This window comes from Dermacentor variabilis, chromosome 3 (genome assembly GCF_050947875.1).
Source record: "Dermacentor variabilis isolate Ectoservices chromosome 3, ASM5094787v1, whole genome shotgun sequence".
In the NCBI taxonomy this organism is placed as follows: domain Eukaryota; kingdom Metazoa; phylum Arthropoda; class Arachnida; order Ixodida; family Ixodidae; genus Dermacentor; species Dermacentor variabilis.
This window is the reverse complement of record NC_134570.1, coordinates 43,468,517-43,487,315: the sequence shown is the minus strand read 5'-3', so window position 1 is coordinate 43,487,315 and position 18,799 is coordinate 43,468,517. Positions and strand designations below refer to the sequence as shown.

The following is an 18,799-nucleotide window of genomic DNA, read 5'->3' as shown; positions in this document are numbered from 1 at the left end:
GCAAGCGAGGCGGCAATCGTGATGTAAGCGTCACGTGTTTCGTCGGCTCCGACATGGGAGAAAGGCTGGGGATGAAATGCCGTTCGCGGACGCTGACCTAGGGATAGCGGGACGGCCTGTGCTGAGAGAAGGTCGAGTAGCTCGCCCCTTCGCGCTGCGTTTTACTCTGGAAGCTGTAGAGCAGCATACGGCAGCGGCGTTCTACCGAAAGGATTTTTCAAAGGCGTGTCAGTAATACCGGAGACAGACAGACAGACAGACAGACAGACAGACAGACAGACAGACAGACAGACAGACAGACAGACAGACAGACAGACAGACACAGACAGACAGACAGACAGACAGACAGACAGACAGACAGACAGACAGACAGACAGACAGACAGACAGACAGAGAACTTTAATGAATACCGGAGATAGGAGCGAACTAAATGTTGCCAGGTGAGAGAGATAAGAGTGATTGCACCTCTTCCTCCCTGCAATCACTCTCTCTCTCTCTCTCTCTCTCTCGGCTCGCAACATTTGCTTAGCATCTCCGGTGTTCCTAACACGCCTTAAAAAACATCACGGCAGAATGCGCCCTGCGGGGTGCTCTACAGCTTCCAGCGTGTAAGAACCTTCTCCGACGATGCCTGCAAAGAGCGAACGCCAGTATAGATGGCACCATGTGCACCGACGCACCTGGGGTTAGATGTGCGGCTGGTGCTGGGCTCCTCCTGCTGCGGGGCCGGCATGTCGTGGGTCACGCGACGGTGCTCGTTGTACTCGAACACGTGAGGCTTGTCGGCGAACGATTGACGACGACGCTTGGCACGGATCAGTTTGCCTTCCGGCGGCTTCGACTCGTTCGGGGGCGTCGACGCCTTGTCCGGTGGGAGGTCGGCGGCGAACCGGGTCGCGCTTCGCGAGACGAAAAGGGAGAAAAAAAAAATAATGCGTTCGCAAGTGTCGTTGTGCAAAGGTATTCGCGAAAATGGTCGATCGAAAATAGGGCTCCATCGAACAAGGACATCTTCTTGCAGCAGGACATGTTATTCTGCAAGTTAATTTTACGATATACGGTCGAAATTCTGCAATGGCGGCGCTTTGAGCTAATCAGAGAGGCTGTATTGCAGGCCCGTGGGTCAATAAAAACTGACCGGAAGGTCATATCGACAATACGGCGGAATTTGTCAATGCCCGGAAGAGCACCCCGGTTCATGAGCATAATAAATGGCTGCTAACCTTCTGGCATAAATAACGCTGTAAATGTTATTTCTATCCCACAAAACTATATAGAGTGCACTGATGAGCGCTACTATAACACTTACTATATACTGTTCGTGAGGTATCATAATCTTAGCATGAAACTATACGCTAGTGCAGTCATCTTGCTCGAGGCCTTCTTTTGAAAACAGAATGCGGTGGGATGGCAAATGTAAACGAGCCTGTGGTGGAGACAGCAAAAGGCTGTCGGAAGAATGCTCGCGTAATGGTACAGAGAAAACACTGATTGAAAGGAAAAACGATAGCTTGAAAATAAAAATAAAAACCAGAGACAAGATGAGTACAAAGGGCTGGTGCTTGTGTACTGGTCTGATTGAAAGACGAGAAGTATACTGGTTGAAAGAACATTGGTTACTTTAAGGATTTCAGATGTTTTGTTGGCACCAGCAACGGATATCATGAGCTGAGAATATACGCAACAGAAAGGTAAAGACAACATTTAAGCTTGGCGAAATGAGCCACGAGCACGCTTCAAACTGGATGCTCATAAAATCAACTCATCCAGTTCAATTCAACTGTTCCATTCCAGCCAATAATTTCATCCGTCCTATCCAAATCCGACCGCGCAGCACCATACATTCAAGCGAATGCCGTCCGCTCCGTCGGCTCGCACGTCAGGCTGAACCTCATTTAACAGCAATCACGTTCAGCTACACGCAAAAGACTGCCGTAGATTATACCTGGGTGTGCACGTTCCAGCGGCGTCCTGTGCGGCTGCAGACTTCGAGGGCTTGAGGATGGACATCTTGCGCTTCAGCGCCACGACTCTCTGCATGCGTGCCGAGACGACACCCCTGTTCCCACATGCCGAGACACTTCGCCGTGTGGTCTAGAGTATACAGTGCCACAGCTTTTGAACTGGGGCCAAGGGCTTTAATCGCTCATATTCGGAACAGCGCGGAAAGACAGCGTGAGGCAGGAGAGGCCGTTCCCAAGACGGGAACCAACAGCGACTCGGCCAAGTTTCAGTTATCTGCAGTCTTTTGATCGGGCGGCTGGGGCGCTGCAGAAGCGAAGGTGGGACGAACGAGGGGTGCCGTGTAGTCGTTTGTCTCGCCTTGTCAGTCGAAGGAAATCGGATCGCACTCGATCAGCCGCAAGTACTATGGACCCGCCTACCGAGGCAGCCGAAATTAACTTAAAGGGAGGAAGATAAGTGTATTGTCCTTGGGGTAAGAATGGGATGAGAGGAACATAGCTTGCTTAGATAGTTCACCGTTCGGCCTCGCGATGAGATGTGCTACAGCCTCCTCCTAGAGTTAGCTCAAATTGTAGAGCGACCACCCCGGAAGGACATTACAATACCAGCTTCAATCTCCGGACCAGTACACATCGATGCGAAAGCGTCAAATGGTTCATTGAGCGAGAAAACTGGCTTCAGGCGTGTGCAGCAGCGAAACGGCACCTAAATACCCCATGGCTGCGACGCCACGCCATGAGTGCACGAGTGAGCAAATTTAATAAAAGAAACAAACGCTTTATACACGACATAATGCAGAAATGAAAACGTATTGGTTCAACGGTGGTTACCGGTAGCGCCTAGCTGACCTTTATTTTGTATTAGCGATAGACGGTACACGTCTTTTTTCAAGCGCAAGTTAGATAAAAGGTTTATGCTTGGTGTACAATTGCATTGCGCCACATAAGATTTTTTTTCAGGACATTATGATTTAAAAAATATTGCAGAATAATCTATGTAAGTACCTTGAGACACTATCTAGGTTATAAAGAAATGGTATCTCGTAGCCCTGCCGTAACGATTGGCTCCTGAATAAGTTTTGCCTGTGGCTTTGGTTTGCTCTTAGGTTGATGACATAAAACTATTTTCATGAAGCTTCCTTTCGTAAAACTTTGATCAGCTCGCGAGCTTCCAGTGAACTGAACTGATATGCAAGCGTTTACTGAGAAGGAAACCGAGAGGTCAGTCCGAGGCGTTAATCTCTCGCTTGCTACTGCGTATACGAATCTAGGAAAAGAGAAAGAGAGAAGGAAGACGATAGCAAGGGGCGTACAGTTATAGGGGCAAGATACACACAGTAAGACGATGGAGTACTCCTTGAAATCTCGTCCTCAATTACACTCTTGTGCCAAAGACGCTCTCAACCCCAGACAGCTCACGTGCTGAAAATTGAATTCCCTTAAGCATTTAATTCTTAGACTAGATTCTGTTACGGTCGAGAGTCGACGACAATGTGACCCGAAGTATTCGGACGCCGCCGCCGCGGCTACAGCGCCGCCCGCAAAAGCTCTCTACGCATAACCGTGGACTCCAAGACTCGAGACGCAAAAGCGGTACACGCGCATGATCTCCGAGGCCCTGGACGCTTCCACTTATGTATACCCTGGGATCGGGGCTATCCGTGCCGCGCTTGTCGGCGTCCCAACACTCGACCGAGTCCTGGTCGGCGAGGCCCATCCGGTGACGTTTCCACAGGGCCACGGCCAGCTCCTCGTACAGCATCAGTGTGTCCACCTGCGCCGTCGAGTGTGCGTCAGTATTGCCAAGCGTCGTTTCACTGTTTGCCAGCTTTGTTCTCGTCAAGTTGTCGCTCTGCGCAAGACGCGCCTACACGTGTCCGTGACTTCTGGTCTCTTGCGGCCAAAATGTACATTATCGAATGCACGCGAGCGCTATGGCGATCTTTTTTATGCCTACAAACAGAGTTCTCAGAAGACTTCCTGTTAAGCCGTCTGGAACAACACTTACAAAAGCCTGTGAATTCATAAAGAGTCATCCGGTTGGCGACAGTTTTTCTGTAGAGTTGGAGCGTTCGACAAGTGAATGTATCGCCAAGTAAAACAAGAAAGGACCATGCATGAGCTCGACGTATAGTGCACGTTCCCTATATCGGAAAACACATCAAGGATATGTGCCTACAGTATACCATGCGACAAATAATCTTTTTTTTTTCTTGGCTATATTTACTGTCAGAAATGCAGGACAGGAAGTTGTCTGGGGTCCTGAACACACTGCTGCCACGAAGCGCATAAAAATGCCTATACCGAGGAACACGTATAATCAGCTGACGAAATCGACCTGCGAGATTAATATTCGACTGCCGACGACTGCGGTCGCCGTTATCGTAATCTCGGGGCGCCTCGTCTTTATCGGAACAAGTTCGCTCAAGAAGGAGTTAAGATCCTCAACTCGCATTTCTGGCAGCGTTTGATTCTTCTCTCCGAGTATGCCGATATGGGCCGCTCTTGCATGTGCGAGTATTAGCTACGGCTGGAGTACGGCTGCAGACTATGAATACAAGCTGCGGCTTCGACTGGATGCAACTAGATGTCTAACTTATATATACGATGAGCAAAACGAGAACACGACAAAAGCGGGAGCCAACGTTTCGACAAGTGCCCGTGTTTCGCACACTTATATATAGTGATATATGATATATGATATACATAGTGATATAGTGATATATATAGTGACGTTTTCGGATTCCGCCACGTTTGCTTTAGATGAGCAAGCTCGGCCTTAGAGGAAATTTAGTACACCATACATCGGTGATCCGGCAAGCCACCGTGTAGCGAACGGCATGTATGGCTGTCGTTGGCAGAGAGCGAACGTTGTCCCGCGGACGGGAACAACCAGACCACGCAACAGACATTGCTGATGAGACGAAGGGTGTCCCATGTTACGGCAGCAACCTGTCATAAAATTCGGCGAGAATTGCCCTCTCTATGACAGAACCAGCTCTGTCATGCCGACATGAGTTTAATCGTGGCATTTGGGGTTATATATACGAGTAGACGGTACAACTGTAGCAGTGATTAAGACATAGAGGCAGTGCCGTGTGGCACTAGTAGCACCAGACACTCCTCTGAAAACAGGCCTTACGCTCTTAGATAATTTACACCCTCCAAAGTGAATAAGGGTATAAATGAGCCTATAACTCACACCCTTCTTGAATGTAAGAGCGAGAGTTATAAATTCATTTACACCCTTAGTTACATTAACGGTTTGTAAATTATCTTACGGCGTATACGCCCATGCCTGTACCGGCCATCGCACGGTATCGATTAACAGATTGCTGGCGAAAGCTACAAAAGGCACGAGCAAACAGGGCGCGGCTAAAAGGCAGATAAAAAAAGTTATTTGTAAAAAAAAAATATCTAAATGCGATTAAACCGCTGTGCGAGCTGCGATGCTTCCTTTTTGTACATATGCGAGCGCACTGATGCTTTTATGCTGTCATGTGCTTCAATCAATCAATCAATCAATCAATCAATCAATCAATCAATCAATCAATCAATCAATCAATCAATCAATCAATCAATCAATCAATCAATCAATCAATCAATGTATTGTTTCACAACATATTTCACAGGTCAAGGTATACAGGAGGAGGTCTCATAGTCAAAGAGTTAATTGAGACCTCCTTGAACGGATTATCATATACGCTGCATTTTAGGCCAAACTTCACATCGAAATTCAGGACAAACTTCAGCCGGTAGCATCTACGCGTCCGGTACTCTGGTAACTCCTTCATGGACGGGTTGGTTTACGAGAACTGTTGGCAATTAAAACGGTGGTACTAATATTATGCCACATAGCACTGCATTACACCTCTGCATTAGCTCTAGCTGAGTACGTCCGTAATGCGCTGTAAGATCTGGTGATACTTGGTGGCCAAAATTAATATTTGCGCCATGCTTCATAATCAGGTCGTGACTGTGGCACGTAGAAGCCCAGAATTTGGTTTTAGTTTGTGTACCTTATACGCAAAATCAATTTCGAAGCAAGCACTCCGGACTACAGAAGCTGAACTTTAATAAATATTTATTATCTCTTCTACACACTATGCAACTTGCCCAGACCCACTGAATTTAGCATTCTTTATCTCAGCTAGACCTACACTCAGATTTGCCTCACAGTGATTAAATTTGATCTGTAAAGGACTCGCATCACATCCTTTGTTTCACATGTCTTTGTGCGCATCCAACTCCTTATACTGTAATATGCGCTCGGCCAGCATTTCGCGTCGGTCTGCTCACAGAATAATTTGGCATTGATAAATCAATTTGCTGGCAAAACAAGCTGTTCCGCTGCCGACTGGCACTGAGACAACTCGCGAAAAATAATGGAATGGCACGTACAATTCGATACTGTGTTTGCACTTGTAGTTTCGCTACTGTGAGTTGTGAGTATTGCCCTTTATCTCTGCACAAGAATTTGTAATAAGCGATGAAAAAATTCACGCAGAAACTCTTATGGGAGTTGTCTAAGTATGCGTAAGCATTGTGCCACCTGCTCATCTCCACGCAACCCAGTGTCATTATCGATGTTGTGAAACTTGATCGTGCCGATAAAAAACGACAGCGCTGCTGCGCGATGAACTGTTGCGGGCGGCGGCGCAAGGTGCATTGATAACGCAAGCAAAGTACTGCAGGGGGCGGCGCCAGGTGCGCTGATGACGTTCCGGTCGTAATAAGCCGTTATCGCTCTTCAGCGCCTTTGTCCGTCCGCGTCGAGCCATTATGAACCGTGAGCAAACGTACTCCGGCTGCTGCGGCTGCGTGTGGCACAGCCACGCGGACCGAATCTTGAAAGTGATCTGCGATGCGGTCAGCGTGTGCCGACTGCTGATAGCTCCGCGCGCTGTGCTTTCGCCGCTTTGCGTTCGCGGGCCCGTTATCTCGAAAGCGATCTGCGAAAGGGGCAGGGTGCGGCGTGTGCTGAGAACTTCGTGAGCGCTGAGTTCTCGCCACTTCGTTCGCGTTGAAGCGACAGGCAGCACGAAGGTAATGACTCTCGCTGCTGCGGGCTCTATCTTGAAAGCTATCGTCTTGGGTGACGGACGGACGGGTGGTTTTTCTTGTTGGGTAAGCATAGAAATGCTTACGCATTTTTTAAGAGCGAAGTCTGGGCCGCGTTGGTGTGCACCGTCAGAACAAAACGCCATATGCCAGGGCAGTGGCCTAAATTGCGCGCCACTCGTAAAACACTCCTAACACTCCAGAGCACTTGCATGGGCTCGCAATTCATGGCGAAGGCCACAATTAACCCACACACTTTGAGCTTTAATTGCCTACATATTAGTCTTAAGTGTTCATTATTTAACAGAGAATGGCCGTGGAACTCGCGCTTCTCGCAACTATAAAACATTGAACTAAAAAAAAAGAAGAACAAATAATAAAAGCCCGAGGGTATACAGTGAGAAAGGTACAACCGCACAAAAGGTACACTCCATGTCAAAAATAACTTCAATACGTTGCCTGCGACCGCAGGCTGACTATACAGGCTGTTGAATGGTGTTTTGCGGGTACGCCATGCAAGCTCCAACAGCCAGGGGAATCAAAAGAACAGGTATATAGACCAGATTTCATTGACAATAAACCAGTTCGTAGATTGTGCTTTGTCGCCTTTTTTCTGTGGTGTCCCGTCCTGGTTACCAGTTTTACTCAGTTGTACGCAGCACAATACAAGATTGAGGAACACCAACTAGCTTAATTTCCAGCTTTACTCGCGCACTCGCCACCCATACGTCCGGAGTGGCAGGAGCGCCACGGGAACTGCACCCCACATCCCAATGACATTTGTGTGGTGAAAGCGCTGAGTAGGCCGCATACTTTTGACGAAGGCTGCACATTCTTTTTAGGTGCTGTATTGTAAACGCGTGCGCACTCGTGTACCTTTTCGAGTACAATATGTGCGGTTCCTGTCACCAAATCTTTGCTATTTAGGAGAAGCGCCGGCGTTTGTCCGCTTTTGCGTGCATTTTTGTTTGTTGGTGCATCGTTTGGAAGATCTCGGGTAAACTAGCTGCTCTCAGAGCCACGCACGCACATCGCACGGTCGGCCCCCGGTGTCTTCGGCGACGGCGCGGTCGAGGCAGCGCTGCGCGTCCTGCAGGCCTTCCTTGCGCACGAAGTTGCAGAGGCGCTCCGCGAGGCACGTGACGAACACGGTCACGAGGCTTTGCGGCAGCACCAGCGACGCCACGAACGTCGAGGCCGTCAGCAACACGAGCACCGGCCCGGCGCGGCTTCCGAAGCGGCCCACGAGTGCGTAGCTGAGCCGACCGACGGTCGACGTTTCGTCGCTCACCAGCACGAGCCAAAGCAGGAGCACGGCCGTCAGAACGTCCACCTGACCGCGAGAAGCAAAAAAGACAAAAGGACGCGCCGCGCAATGAAGGTGTTCACTAGGGTTGAGGATTGGGCGAGTTGGTATTGCATTCTAAAACTGGTACAGCCTAACATAGAAACGAAGAAACAAACCGAGCCGGCCAGATGAAAGAATAGAGCGCCGTATCCTTTCATCTCGTCGGCTCGGCTTGTTTCTTCGTTTCTATGTTGCACTGTACCAATCTTACAGTCAATGAGGCTACAACACGACGCCTTCGAGTTCAAACGTTTCCTAACGTGCTTCAACAGTGGGCCTCTTTGATTTGTCGTCCCTGACTGTCCAGGGTTGACCGAGACGCTGCATACGCAACGCTGATCGGCTGAAAGCACCGCCTCGGAATGTCAGGGACACCGTGGTCAGGGTCTACCAGGGACGAATCATCGCAGGGGCCCAGTAGTGGAAGCACAGCCAATATTCCTGACACATCGTCCGACGGATCGTACGACTTTGGCGCACATGCCTGCAGGAGGCACATCCTGCAGCGTGGAGTCCCATATGACGTGCGACGCAACGTGTTGGACATGGTTGTCGGTGCGACTAGTACGTTGTATGCAGCATCGTGCCACGTGTTTTCGGTGAGCACACTGTAGCCATCCGATTTGATGTGACGTTTGTAGTGATCGGAAGGACTAAGCGTCGGAAAGATGGCTTCTTACGCGATTGAGAGTTTGCACAATCAAGTTTAACGAGAATACTTAAGTTACAGATGCACGTGCGCTTTGTGAAAAAAAGAAACACGTACACACATAGCACCATTAGTAACTTGCTAGACGAGTACAAGTTGTGGAAGCAGGTATTCGTTCTGTCTCTCCCTAGCATAGATCACCCGTTATCTGTTCGACGCATTACCTATGCCTCGTCCAACACCCCTTCTCCCCTATTCTTATCTGTTCGTTATATTAACGCACATTTATAGATCACCATACACCTGTCAACGTGATGTCTTAACGCAGCGTTACGTTGTGTTCGTCCTTCGATCTCTCAACGCACCGAGAAATAATTGGTGGCGACTTGCTCGTGTCCCATGATGCCGAGCAGGGGCAACGCGATAGCCGGCAGCAAGGCCAGGACTGGCCTGGGAATGGGGCGAACTTGCCACCAGGACATCATCAGCAGGACGCAGTAGAAGCACTTGCTTTCCTGCATCGCCCAGTTCCGCACATTTGTGGTGTAGCGCGGCGCCAAGAGCAGACACATACAGGAACAGACCGCACGGTAAGAAGCACTGTATTTCAGCTGAACGTTTGTTGCAGACACGCGACAAGTATATGCAAAGCAGACGGCACCGAAACGAGCCAAAGGACACGTAAGAAACACACACACGTTTTACGATTTCAATACGCCATTCTTACAATAGCGATACACTAATGCCTATTCCCCCGCTTACCTACAGCCAACAGCCAACAGACTAACGCACCTAATTGTGTAATACCAGCTTCTCCTATCACGTGGTAACGAACCTTGGTACCGGGGTAGAGCACGGGGCACAGGTAGAACGGCATCAGGTAGCTGAGCATACCCGACGTGTCGCGCTTCGGTGTGTCTGCCCGGCTCCAGCTCCATCGCTTTGCCAGCTCTGCACAGCCGATGGCGGCCGACGACGGTGGTTCAGAAGTGCCAATATTCAGGGGGAAAAAAGCTATAACGCTAAAGGTTATTCGCAGCAGCAGATGGCAACCGATCGCGACCTAGGACATATTATCCGCGAAGGTGGCAGGCCACTGCGCTCGTCAGCTTTTGTTTCCAAAACGGCGCTGGCACCTCACGGTTAAAAATAAATAGCATACGTATCAACTCTGCTGACGACTCCATAAAGAGCACAGCACGTCCCGTGGTACGAGTAGCACGTTTAGTTGCATCTTCGTTTGGTCATTTCGGAGCATCCTGGCGGTAGTGCAAGACAACAGTGCAACTGCCTCACATATTCAGATCACTTCAGTAGCATTATTCTGACATTGTTCACGCTATATGAGCGTCCTTATTACTGTCGCGGTATGGATGCACGAAATGGCCTTTGAGGCTTCACGGGATTGACTCGGGAAGGACCAGTGAAATGTGTCACATAATTTTATCACGGGGCTAACTGTGCGTCAGTAGGAATGATAGAGCCAGACTAACCCTACGAGGTCCCGCACTGCTCGCAGTTAAGACGTGAAAACCGCGTTACATGAGCGACCGCGATGCGAACGTAGATCTATCTGCAATGACCATTCGAAGGGGCCGTAATGGCGGTTTCCGTGTCGCTTCAGGGCGTGATCTCACCGCTGAGAGAGGTACGCCTGGCGTCTCTGCTGATCCTCCTTCCCATGGCAGTTGCGCTGGCAGCGAAGCGGAACAAGTCAGAATGTTCGGATGAGCCGATCTGCGCTGGCAGCGAGCGAGCGTGAACGACTCCTGTGACGGCCAGCACGCGGTGAGAACGAGACGCGCGAAGTGCGTGCTTTACGATGGCGATGATTCCTTGAACAATGACGCAAACCTCTCGACGGAACCTCCCGGTTCCGTCGTGGGAGACGCCCACTCCATGAGAGCACAGAACTCTCGTGGCCTGCAGGACCTCGAATAAAGTTTATTTGCTTCCTTCCTTCCTTGACGTAATAGTTACACGGAAACCAGCAAGATGGAGAGAAGTAATTAATAAAGGGAATATGAGACATCCACCCAAATGTGGCAAATTGTTACAAAGGAAACCCATACGGATTCCTCGAAACAAAAAGCCTCGTAGTTGCCTCGAGTTGTTGATGGATTCGACTTCGCCCTGCCGTCTGCTAGCCGCCTGGTTAGCTCAGATGGTAGAGCGGCTGCTCCGGTAAGGCGGTGGTCCCGGGTTCGAGTCCCGGACCAGGGCGAATTTTTCTTAGCTACGAGGCTTTTTCTTTCAAAGAAACCGTATGGGTTTCCCTTGTAGCAATTCGCTACATTTGGGTGGATGTTTCATTTTCCCTTTATTAATGATTTGTGCTTGTGGGAAAGGCCAGGAACCAGGTGGTATGATGATGATGATGATGGTCGAACTTTATTTAGAGCAGTAGTAGTTGATTGGTCGCCTTCCTTGCGGGTGGCTTCCTCGCTCCAGGAAGCCATGTGACCTGACCCCGTTCTTTGTCCTGTTCACCAGCTGACGCTGGTCGTCGGGATTTTAAGCTGGTGAGCTGGATCTCCCACTGCTCCGCTGTAGGGTGGGGAATAAGGAGGATGTCGGTGTTTCGGTCGCATTCTCATACCATGTGGTGCAGGGTGTTTGGCGTGTGGCAGAACATGCATTCGTATTCTGAAAGTGTGGGGCGATTGCAATGGTGTTTTGCGCCCTGTGGGAGAGTGTCGGTTTGTAGTCCGCAAGTTATCGCATCCTCTTTCGAGAGCTTCGGGTGTGGCGGTGTATTGATTCATCTCTCCAGTTTGCAGCGTGTGAGTATGTACGTGCATCTGCGCGGTAAGAGTTCGTCTGCAGCAGTCGTTACTGTCTCTTAAAGAGCTGCTCGGAGAGCATGTTACGTGCACAGTCTGGATACCGAGACAGTCGTCCCTAGTAAGCAACGAGGCTGCTGATATTATAACAAAAATATAATTCAGAATGAGAGAGAGACCGACCATAGATCAAATAAAGTAATGCGTAATACAGTCAACCTTGGAAAACAAGAAGAAATGAAAAAAAAACTTAAAGCAATAATAATTAAAAAGAAAGGTTGAAGAAAAGGCAACTCAGGTTTTAAGCTCAATTTCATTCATTCATTCACAAAACTTTATTAGTGTCCTGAAGCCCAGTCTTTTCAGACCGAGGCGGGCCGCGTCCACGTCGGCACCGCCAAGCCGAGCCTTATGGCGTCATCGTGGACCCTCTGGACAGCCCGTAGTTGATCTTGATATGAAGAGCTTGATATCATCTTGTGCCAGTAAAGCCATTTTTCTTCGGGGTCGGCGAGAGTCGCGGGACAGCCCGCCAGCATGTGTCTGATGTCAATGATGCCATCGCACACGTTACATTCTTTCTTAATTTCTCTTTCGGGGTGAATTTTATTTATAAAATACGCCCCTAGTAGTAATATTTAGTGATGTCGTTCAAAGTTAGTGATTTTTATGCTCCCCGGAATGGTAGCGGGCGTCGGATCGGTTCTGACCGGCACGGCAAGCAAGTCCTCGCGCCAGGTCGTTCGTAACCTCGTTGAGGTTGGGCCGAGTCTCGTCCACTTGTCCGATATGTGCAGGAAACCATCGGATTTCAGTTTTGATAGCTTCGACCTTGTCGATAATTTTAGCCGCAGTCCCAGCTACATAGCCTTTGTCAAAGCCCTTAATTGCTGCTTTGGAATCGCTATAGATGAAAGACCATTTACGGTTCCAGATGGCCAGATGGCTAGAGACATTTATTAAAGAGCGGGGGAGAGAGGTCGAACAAGGGATGGGGGAGATGAGTGATTACTGGATGACAAGAAAGCACCGTTAACTGTGCCGTGATTGAATGAATCAGCATCAACTGTCTCACTCGACGGTGGATCCCTCAGCAGCAGTGTCGACGGAAAAGAGCGTGGAAAAAGAGTGGAGATATAGAACAGTTAGACGGTGAGGGATGGGGAGGGGGAGCTAAGATTTACACAGAGAGAGCAAAGAAATTCGCTACAGTGAAGACGAACAAAGCACAAATGAATTGAATAATTACGTATTTTGCCAATTTCTTTGCGATTGCAAATAGTGTATCTTGCTTTTTTCTTTATGATTTCACGTCCGCATATTTTTCTAGGCTCCAGAAATGTATATCTCCTACACCTGAAAGAGTAACCGAATAACTAAAGAAAAGATAAATAGTCTAAGTTTCGAAAACGAATTGAATTAACGTTCTTATAGAATATTGCGCTCTAATTATACGTATTTGTATTCCAAAATGATCTATTTGGTATATTCGAATATCGAAACCAACCAAATATTTTCCTAAAAACCAATTCTTAAGGTCCGGCAACTGTTTCGCGTCGGCTAAACGAAGTATCACAATACGTTCGAAGTAAAACAAAGACAAATGTTTTCGAAGCAATGCAGAAACAAAATGACTAATGCAATCTTGTTTTCGGTTTCGTGGCGGAAGTCTGCATTGACAACCTGTGATTTTTTTCTTGTACAGTCTCGCATTTAGTGCTTATGGTAGTCTAGTCATGTAGCAGTTTTATCTTTTAGCTACGACCAGGGATGTCTTCCTTGTGTTAGATGTCTCTACGGCAGACAGGTCCTTCAGCAGCTTTTCCTTTTTTTTTCACAAGCTCTTATCTTTTTTCGGTAAACATTTATTTTGTGATTTGGGAAAGTTAGTCATACAACAGCCCATAAGCACTAACTAGGGGGGGGGGCTTCGAACCCCCCCCCCGGCGATGTCGAAGGCTACCTTGTCCCCCCCCCCCCCCCCCCCACACACACCTAAAGTGTCATTACCAGAGATTTGTCACCCACATTATTTAAGGTTTCTTTTAAGTTGCCTCGACCTTTCGCTTTAAATTTGATTGTGGCTGATAGCTTACTGCATCATTGTTGGCGTGGAAGTACACGGCATTTAGTTCATACTTGCCCTTTATTTCTGCAAACCCTGAAAATAGGAGAACAAGCGCATTAGATGCACCAGCGGCGGCTGTCTCATCCGTGTTTTCTCACTTCAGCGCTGTTTCAAATTTCCACTGTAAACACCATGTACAAACAAAATATGTTTAAATATATACACAGGACAAAGTTTAATATATTTTAGAAAGAGAAGGAGGTAGCCAATTAAGAATTATTTGTAAAGGTATGGATCGCCTATGTCTAAAGAATGAATATGTTGCTGTATGCTCACCTCGCCTTAAGTTGCTTTGCGTGCTTTTTTTGACCCTGAAAGAAAGCCTGCAGACTTCAGTGGCCCCTTCGGCAGGCTCTTTTATAAACGGCGTGTGAAATTCACGTGAATGATATTTGTCTCAGTATTGCTTCTCTTTCCAGTAAGTAATGCTTAGGACTCATGGAAACAAAAAAAAACTCGATCTTCTAATAGTTTGCAACATTTATTAGGGACGGAAACATCGCTATTTGCGTGCAGACGTCATAAATACATACAGGGTGTCCCAACTATCATGCACCAAGAAGCCCGCGAATACACGCAAAGTGCCTCGAGCGGCCAGTCGCGCGGCAATTTTGCGTGCATTTCCGGGCATCTTTCACGCTCGGAAAAATACTGCTATGTAGCACGTATTGAGAAACAAAGCTGTATCGGGAGTTTTTCATGTCGCTCTACAAATTTCTCATTGATACTTTTCATCTTATTATAATATTTGAGAACGTGGTTTATTAAGAATAATTATCTAACTAGGCGGAATGAAAAAAAAATAATTTGAGTATCTCCACGTTACAGCCAAAACTAGATCATAGAGGCACAGGTCACTGCCCAGGTGGTTAGGCTATCGTCGACCCAAGCTGGCAGGCGAATTCTCGACGAGGTTGGCATGGCTCCTAGGATATTGGAGGACCGGCGTATAACACTGACACGAGAAACGAGGGCGACCTACCTAATGAGGCCCTTCCCGCGGAACGTACATCCGCAGCATAACGAGGGTAGACGTAAAGCCTGTGCACGAGCCATATTGAAGAAAGTTAGAGATGACAGAGACTCCGCGGTCTTTGTCGATGCGGCGCAGTACGGGAACAGGAGAGTGTTCGCGTTATCGGTTGTAGACGGGCGGGGGGTGCTTCGGTCCTCAGCCTCGGTCAGAGCGGCCACGGCGAGTATAGCAGAGCAAATTGCGGTTGCGCTGGCCTTGTGTGACCCAGAGCGTTCCTACATTTACACCGACTCGAGAGACGCAATCAGAGCTTTCGAGTCGGGTAGCCTCGCACGAGAAGCGGCCTCTATTTTAGAAAACAGGGCTTGCCCCGGTTTTCATTATATCACGTGGTTCCCCGCACATATGGGGACGAACGTTCTCGAGGGATTCCCAAACCTCAACGAGCTTGCCCACGACCGTGCGCGAGAACTCACGCGCCGCGACGGTCTGGAGGCTCCGGAGGGGCAGGAAGGGACTCAGCAGAACGATCGACTCTTCACATTTAATGAAATTACTAAACATTACCAACTTGGTAGGAGAATTTATCCTCTGCCTCACCCGAAGCTCCGTAGAGGTCAGTCAGCTACACTTAGAATGCTGCAGACGGGATCTTTTCCGTCGCGGGGATTCCTCAGTAGGATGTACTCGGATGTGGACCCTAGTTGTCCCGACTGCACTGAAACCTTTTGCTCAATGGCTCACATTCTCTGGCGATGTCCCGCGTTGCCTAACGACTTCCTCTCCAGCGAGGCCGAATGGGAGGAGGCCATCAGAAGCACGGTACTCCGAAAGCAAGCCCAGGCTATCCAGAGGGCCCAGGAAAGAGCGGAGCGTCACGGCGTTCTGTCCTTTACGTGGGCGCGGCCAGCGGCTACAATGGCCTCCCGTTAAGAGGTCCTGACAGTAGCTCCTCAGGATTAAATAAAGTTCGTTGTCTGTCTGTCTGTCTGTCTGTCTGTCTGTCTGTCTGTCTGTCTGTCTGTCTGTCTGTCTGTCTGTCTGTCTGTCTGTCTGTCTGTCTGTCTGTCTGTCTCCAAGCGACGACAAACATTACCTTCGTTTTGTACAGCTACGTGGCATTCGCATATTTTTAAACTCTGGCTAAAGGTAGCTGGGACACACTATGTATGTATGTATGTATGTATGTATGTATGTATGTATGTATGTATGTATGTATGTATGTATGTATGTATGTATGTATGTATGTATGTATGTATGTATGTATGTATGTATGTATGTATGTATGTATGTATGTACGTATGTATGTATCTATGTATGTATGTATGTATGTATGTATGTATGTATGTATGTATGTATGTATGTATGTATGTATGTACGTATCTATGTATGTATGTATGTATGTATGTATGTATGTATGTATGTATGTATGTATGTATGTATGTATGTATGCATGTATGTATGTATGTATGTATGTATGTATGTATGTATGTATGTATGTATGTATGTACGTACGTGCAACAGCCATTCATTCTTTTAAAGCTTATATCTTGTTTGCAACCACACTTTAATGACGTTGGGAGACTATTCTTGCAGTTATTTTCATTGGTAAGTACTAATCTTGTGTTTAGAAGTGATCCTAATTGTACCTGATAGGTAGCTGTCTTTTCTTTTTCACTAGTGAGTACAAGCGTGGTATATAATTATATGGGGGCAAATGTTCCTGTTGTAAATTTGTGCATCTGCGTTTGAATATCCGGTACTCGATTCGATATTCGATACATACTATTCCTATTTGATTCGAATTCGAAACATTCGGTTTTCGCCCACCTCCAATGCTATAATGCACAGGAAAATGTTTTTAGAAAGGCGCCAGCGCCACCAACCGCCAGTTGTTTGATGAAAGGCCGGGCGATTCCACTTGTCAGAAGGAAAAGTTCGCTCGTGGCCTAAGCTCGTGTTCTCTCGAACAGTATAGGCCCCGCACTAGACACAAGAAGGAGCACCTGCAATATTTTTTGGTATAAAAGAGTCTATATTTTCATAAAGTATGCCTGTACGGCTTACGTCGTGCAATGCAAGTCTATTCGAATGGTGCTTAGCACGCACACGTGACCCGCACATAACGCGCAGAGGTAGCCGGAGGCATCGAGTGCCTTCCGAATGGCGATTCCGGGTGATCGTTGAAAGACACGATCAGCGAGAAAGCCAGGACGGCGTCGAACGTGGCGTTCGGCTACCACCAGGACATCATCAGCAGGACACAGTAGAAGAGCCTTGCACTTTCTTGTAGCACGCGAGGACGACCTTCCTCGTCCTGGCTAAAGCGACAAATCCCCGACAACGTCGCCTTCTCGGACGAGACAACGCGCGACGAGTTGTCGCGTCGGGACGGCGGAGCGTGTTTGTGCAGGAGGACATCGTGTTGACGTGAAGACCTGGAGTGGTCCCCGGGTACTGTGCCCCGGGCGCGCGGCACGGTGGCGTTAACAAGCTCCAGGTCCGGCTGGAACCTGCGTGGCCAGCTGAGGGTGAACAAAAACGGTTTCGTCCGAGCTAGTTGGCGCAGGATTACTGCAGTGTACAGAGCTTAAATTTACAGAGAGAGCAAAGAAGATGTAACGCGACAAATGGCACGAGTGATCGACGTCTCACAACACAGCCACGTGTCGTGTTCCTTTTTTTTGTCTCCCCTGTCCGTAAATTTATGCTCTACGCTACGGTAAGCAATGAACAATGCCTACAGAAACAACGGGAAATCAGAACGTCATTGATTCAATGCGATTTCAAGTTCTGAGACCAATTCACATGAATCCGAACTCAGTGTACGATGGTTGTCAGGTGAGCTTGTTGGCTCGTACGTTACAAAAAATCATCAATTATTTTGACAACATGGAAGGAACACCATCCATCGCTTGGCTCTATTCAATTGTCTGACCGCACTTTCCGCAACATTCTTTAGCTAGAATACGGGAAAAGCTGCGGGCGATATGCCGATCCGCTTGTCACCAACGGCACTGTGGAAGCTGTGGTAGCCCACCATGGCGTCCATAACGTCGCGGGAATGTTCCCTAACGTACGTGGCACTATTCTGCCGCGTGATGCTCCCCGCATAAAACAAAGCCTGCATACCTGAAGCAGAGACGTCTCACAAAGATGAAAACAGCGGCACTTTTCATTGATAACGGCTAGATCTCCACGAAACGACGACTGGAGCGGGCTCACCTTTGGGAAGCGTGGTTGACTTCTCCGCTTCCACTTTGCACGTGACCGAAGTATTCGACAGGTGACATGTTTCGATGAATGGCTCCGATGCGGGGCTGTAACGCGGTTCGCTTGCACAGAAAACTCAGTGGTGCGAAAACGAGAAGCAGGCGGCACCGTAAGCCCACGCGGCTTTTATTCTTCCTCCTCTTCTGTGGGACTGAACGCGGTCGGCGTTGAGTCTTCTTAGTGAAACTTCATCCAGCCACCTTGTTATCCATGCATGCGGCGCTGACGTCACGCCAAGGGCATCCAATCGGCTATTCGAAGTCGTGAAGAGAGAAACTATATAAGAGAGTGTTCTATCGTAAGGTGGGTAGGGTAGCTGGGTCAGGTGGCCAGACGCACCAAGCCACACTCGGGGGCCCTCCGTTCCAGAAGAACAACCACGACACCAATCGTCTGCGATCACATCTCTCACTTCTCTTTACGTGCTCCTTGACAGCACCAGCCTTTTTATTGCCACTATGACGTCATTTACGACGTAACAACAAAACCGAAACTAGAAACGAAACCAACTGCACAACAACAACACACCATACACCTTCCCTTAAAAGAAAAAAAGAAGAAACAAGGAAAACTTGCACACTTCACAAAGACAGTTTAAGAGGTCACAAATTCACTCA

General features: G+C 48.3%; 1 protein-coding gene and 1 non-coding gene across 6 annotated transcripts in view; one reads left to right on the top strand and one right to left on the bottom strand.

The window, feature by feature from the left end:
* The window catches only part of LOC142575473 (uncharacterized), a 74,078-nt gene that overhangs the window by 20,480 nt on the left and 34,799 nt on the right, over positions 1–18,799 (bottom strand). For all 5 annotated transcript variants that reach the window (XM_075684866.1, XM_075684868.1, XM_075684867.1 and 2 more), the window contains 6 exons: positions 9,858–9,973; positions 9,388–9,537; positions 8,056–8,358; positions 3,607–3,738; positions 1,946–2,034; positions 681–899 (listed from right to left, as the gene is read on the bottom strand). In XM_075684866.1, the coding sequence (XP_075540981.1) occupies positions 681–899; positions 1,946–2,034; positions 3,607–3,738; positions 8,056–8,358; positions 9,388–9,537; positions 9,858–9,973 (1,009 nt within the window). The remainder of the gene's footprint in view (positions 1–680; positions 900–1,945; positions 2,035–3,606; positions 3,739–8,055; positions 8,359–9,387; positions 9,538–9,857; positions 9,974–18,799) is intronic.
* On the top strand, positions 11,172–11,246 carry TRNAT-GGU (transfer RNA threonine (anticodon GGU)). The gene has a single exon. It is a non-coding gene; the product is annotated as a tRNA-Thr (tRNA).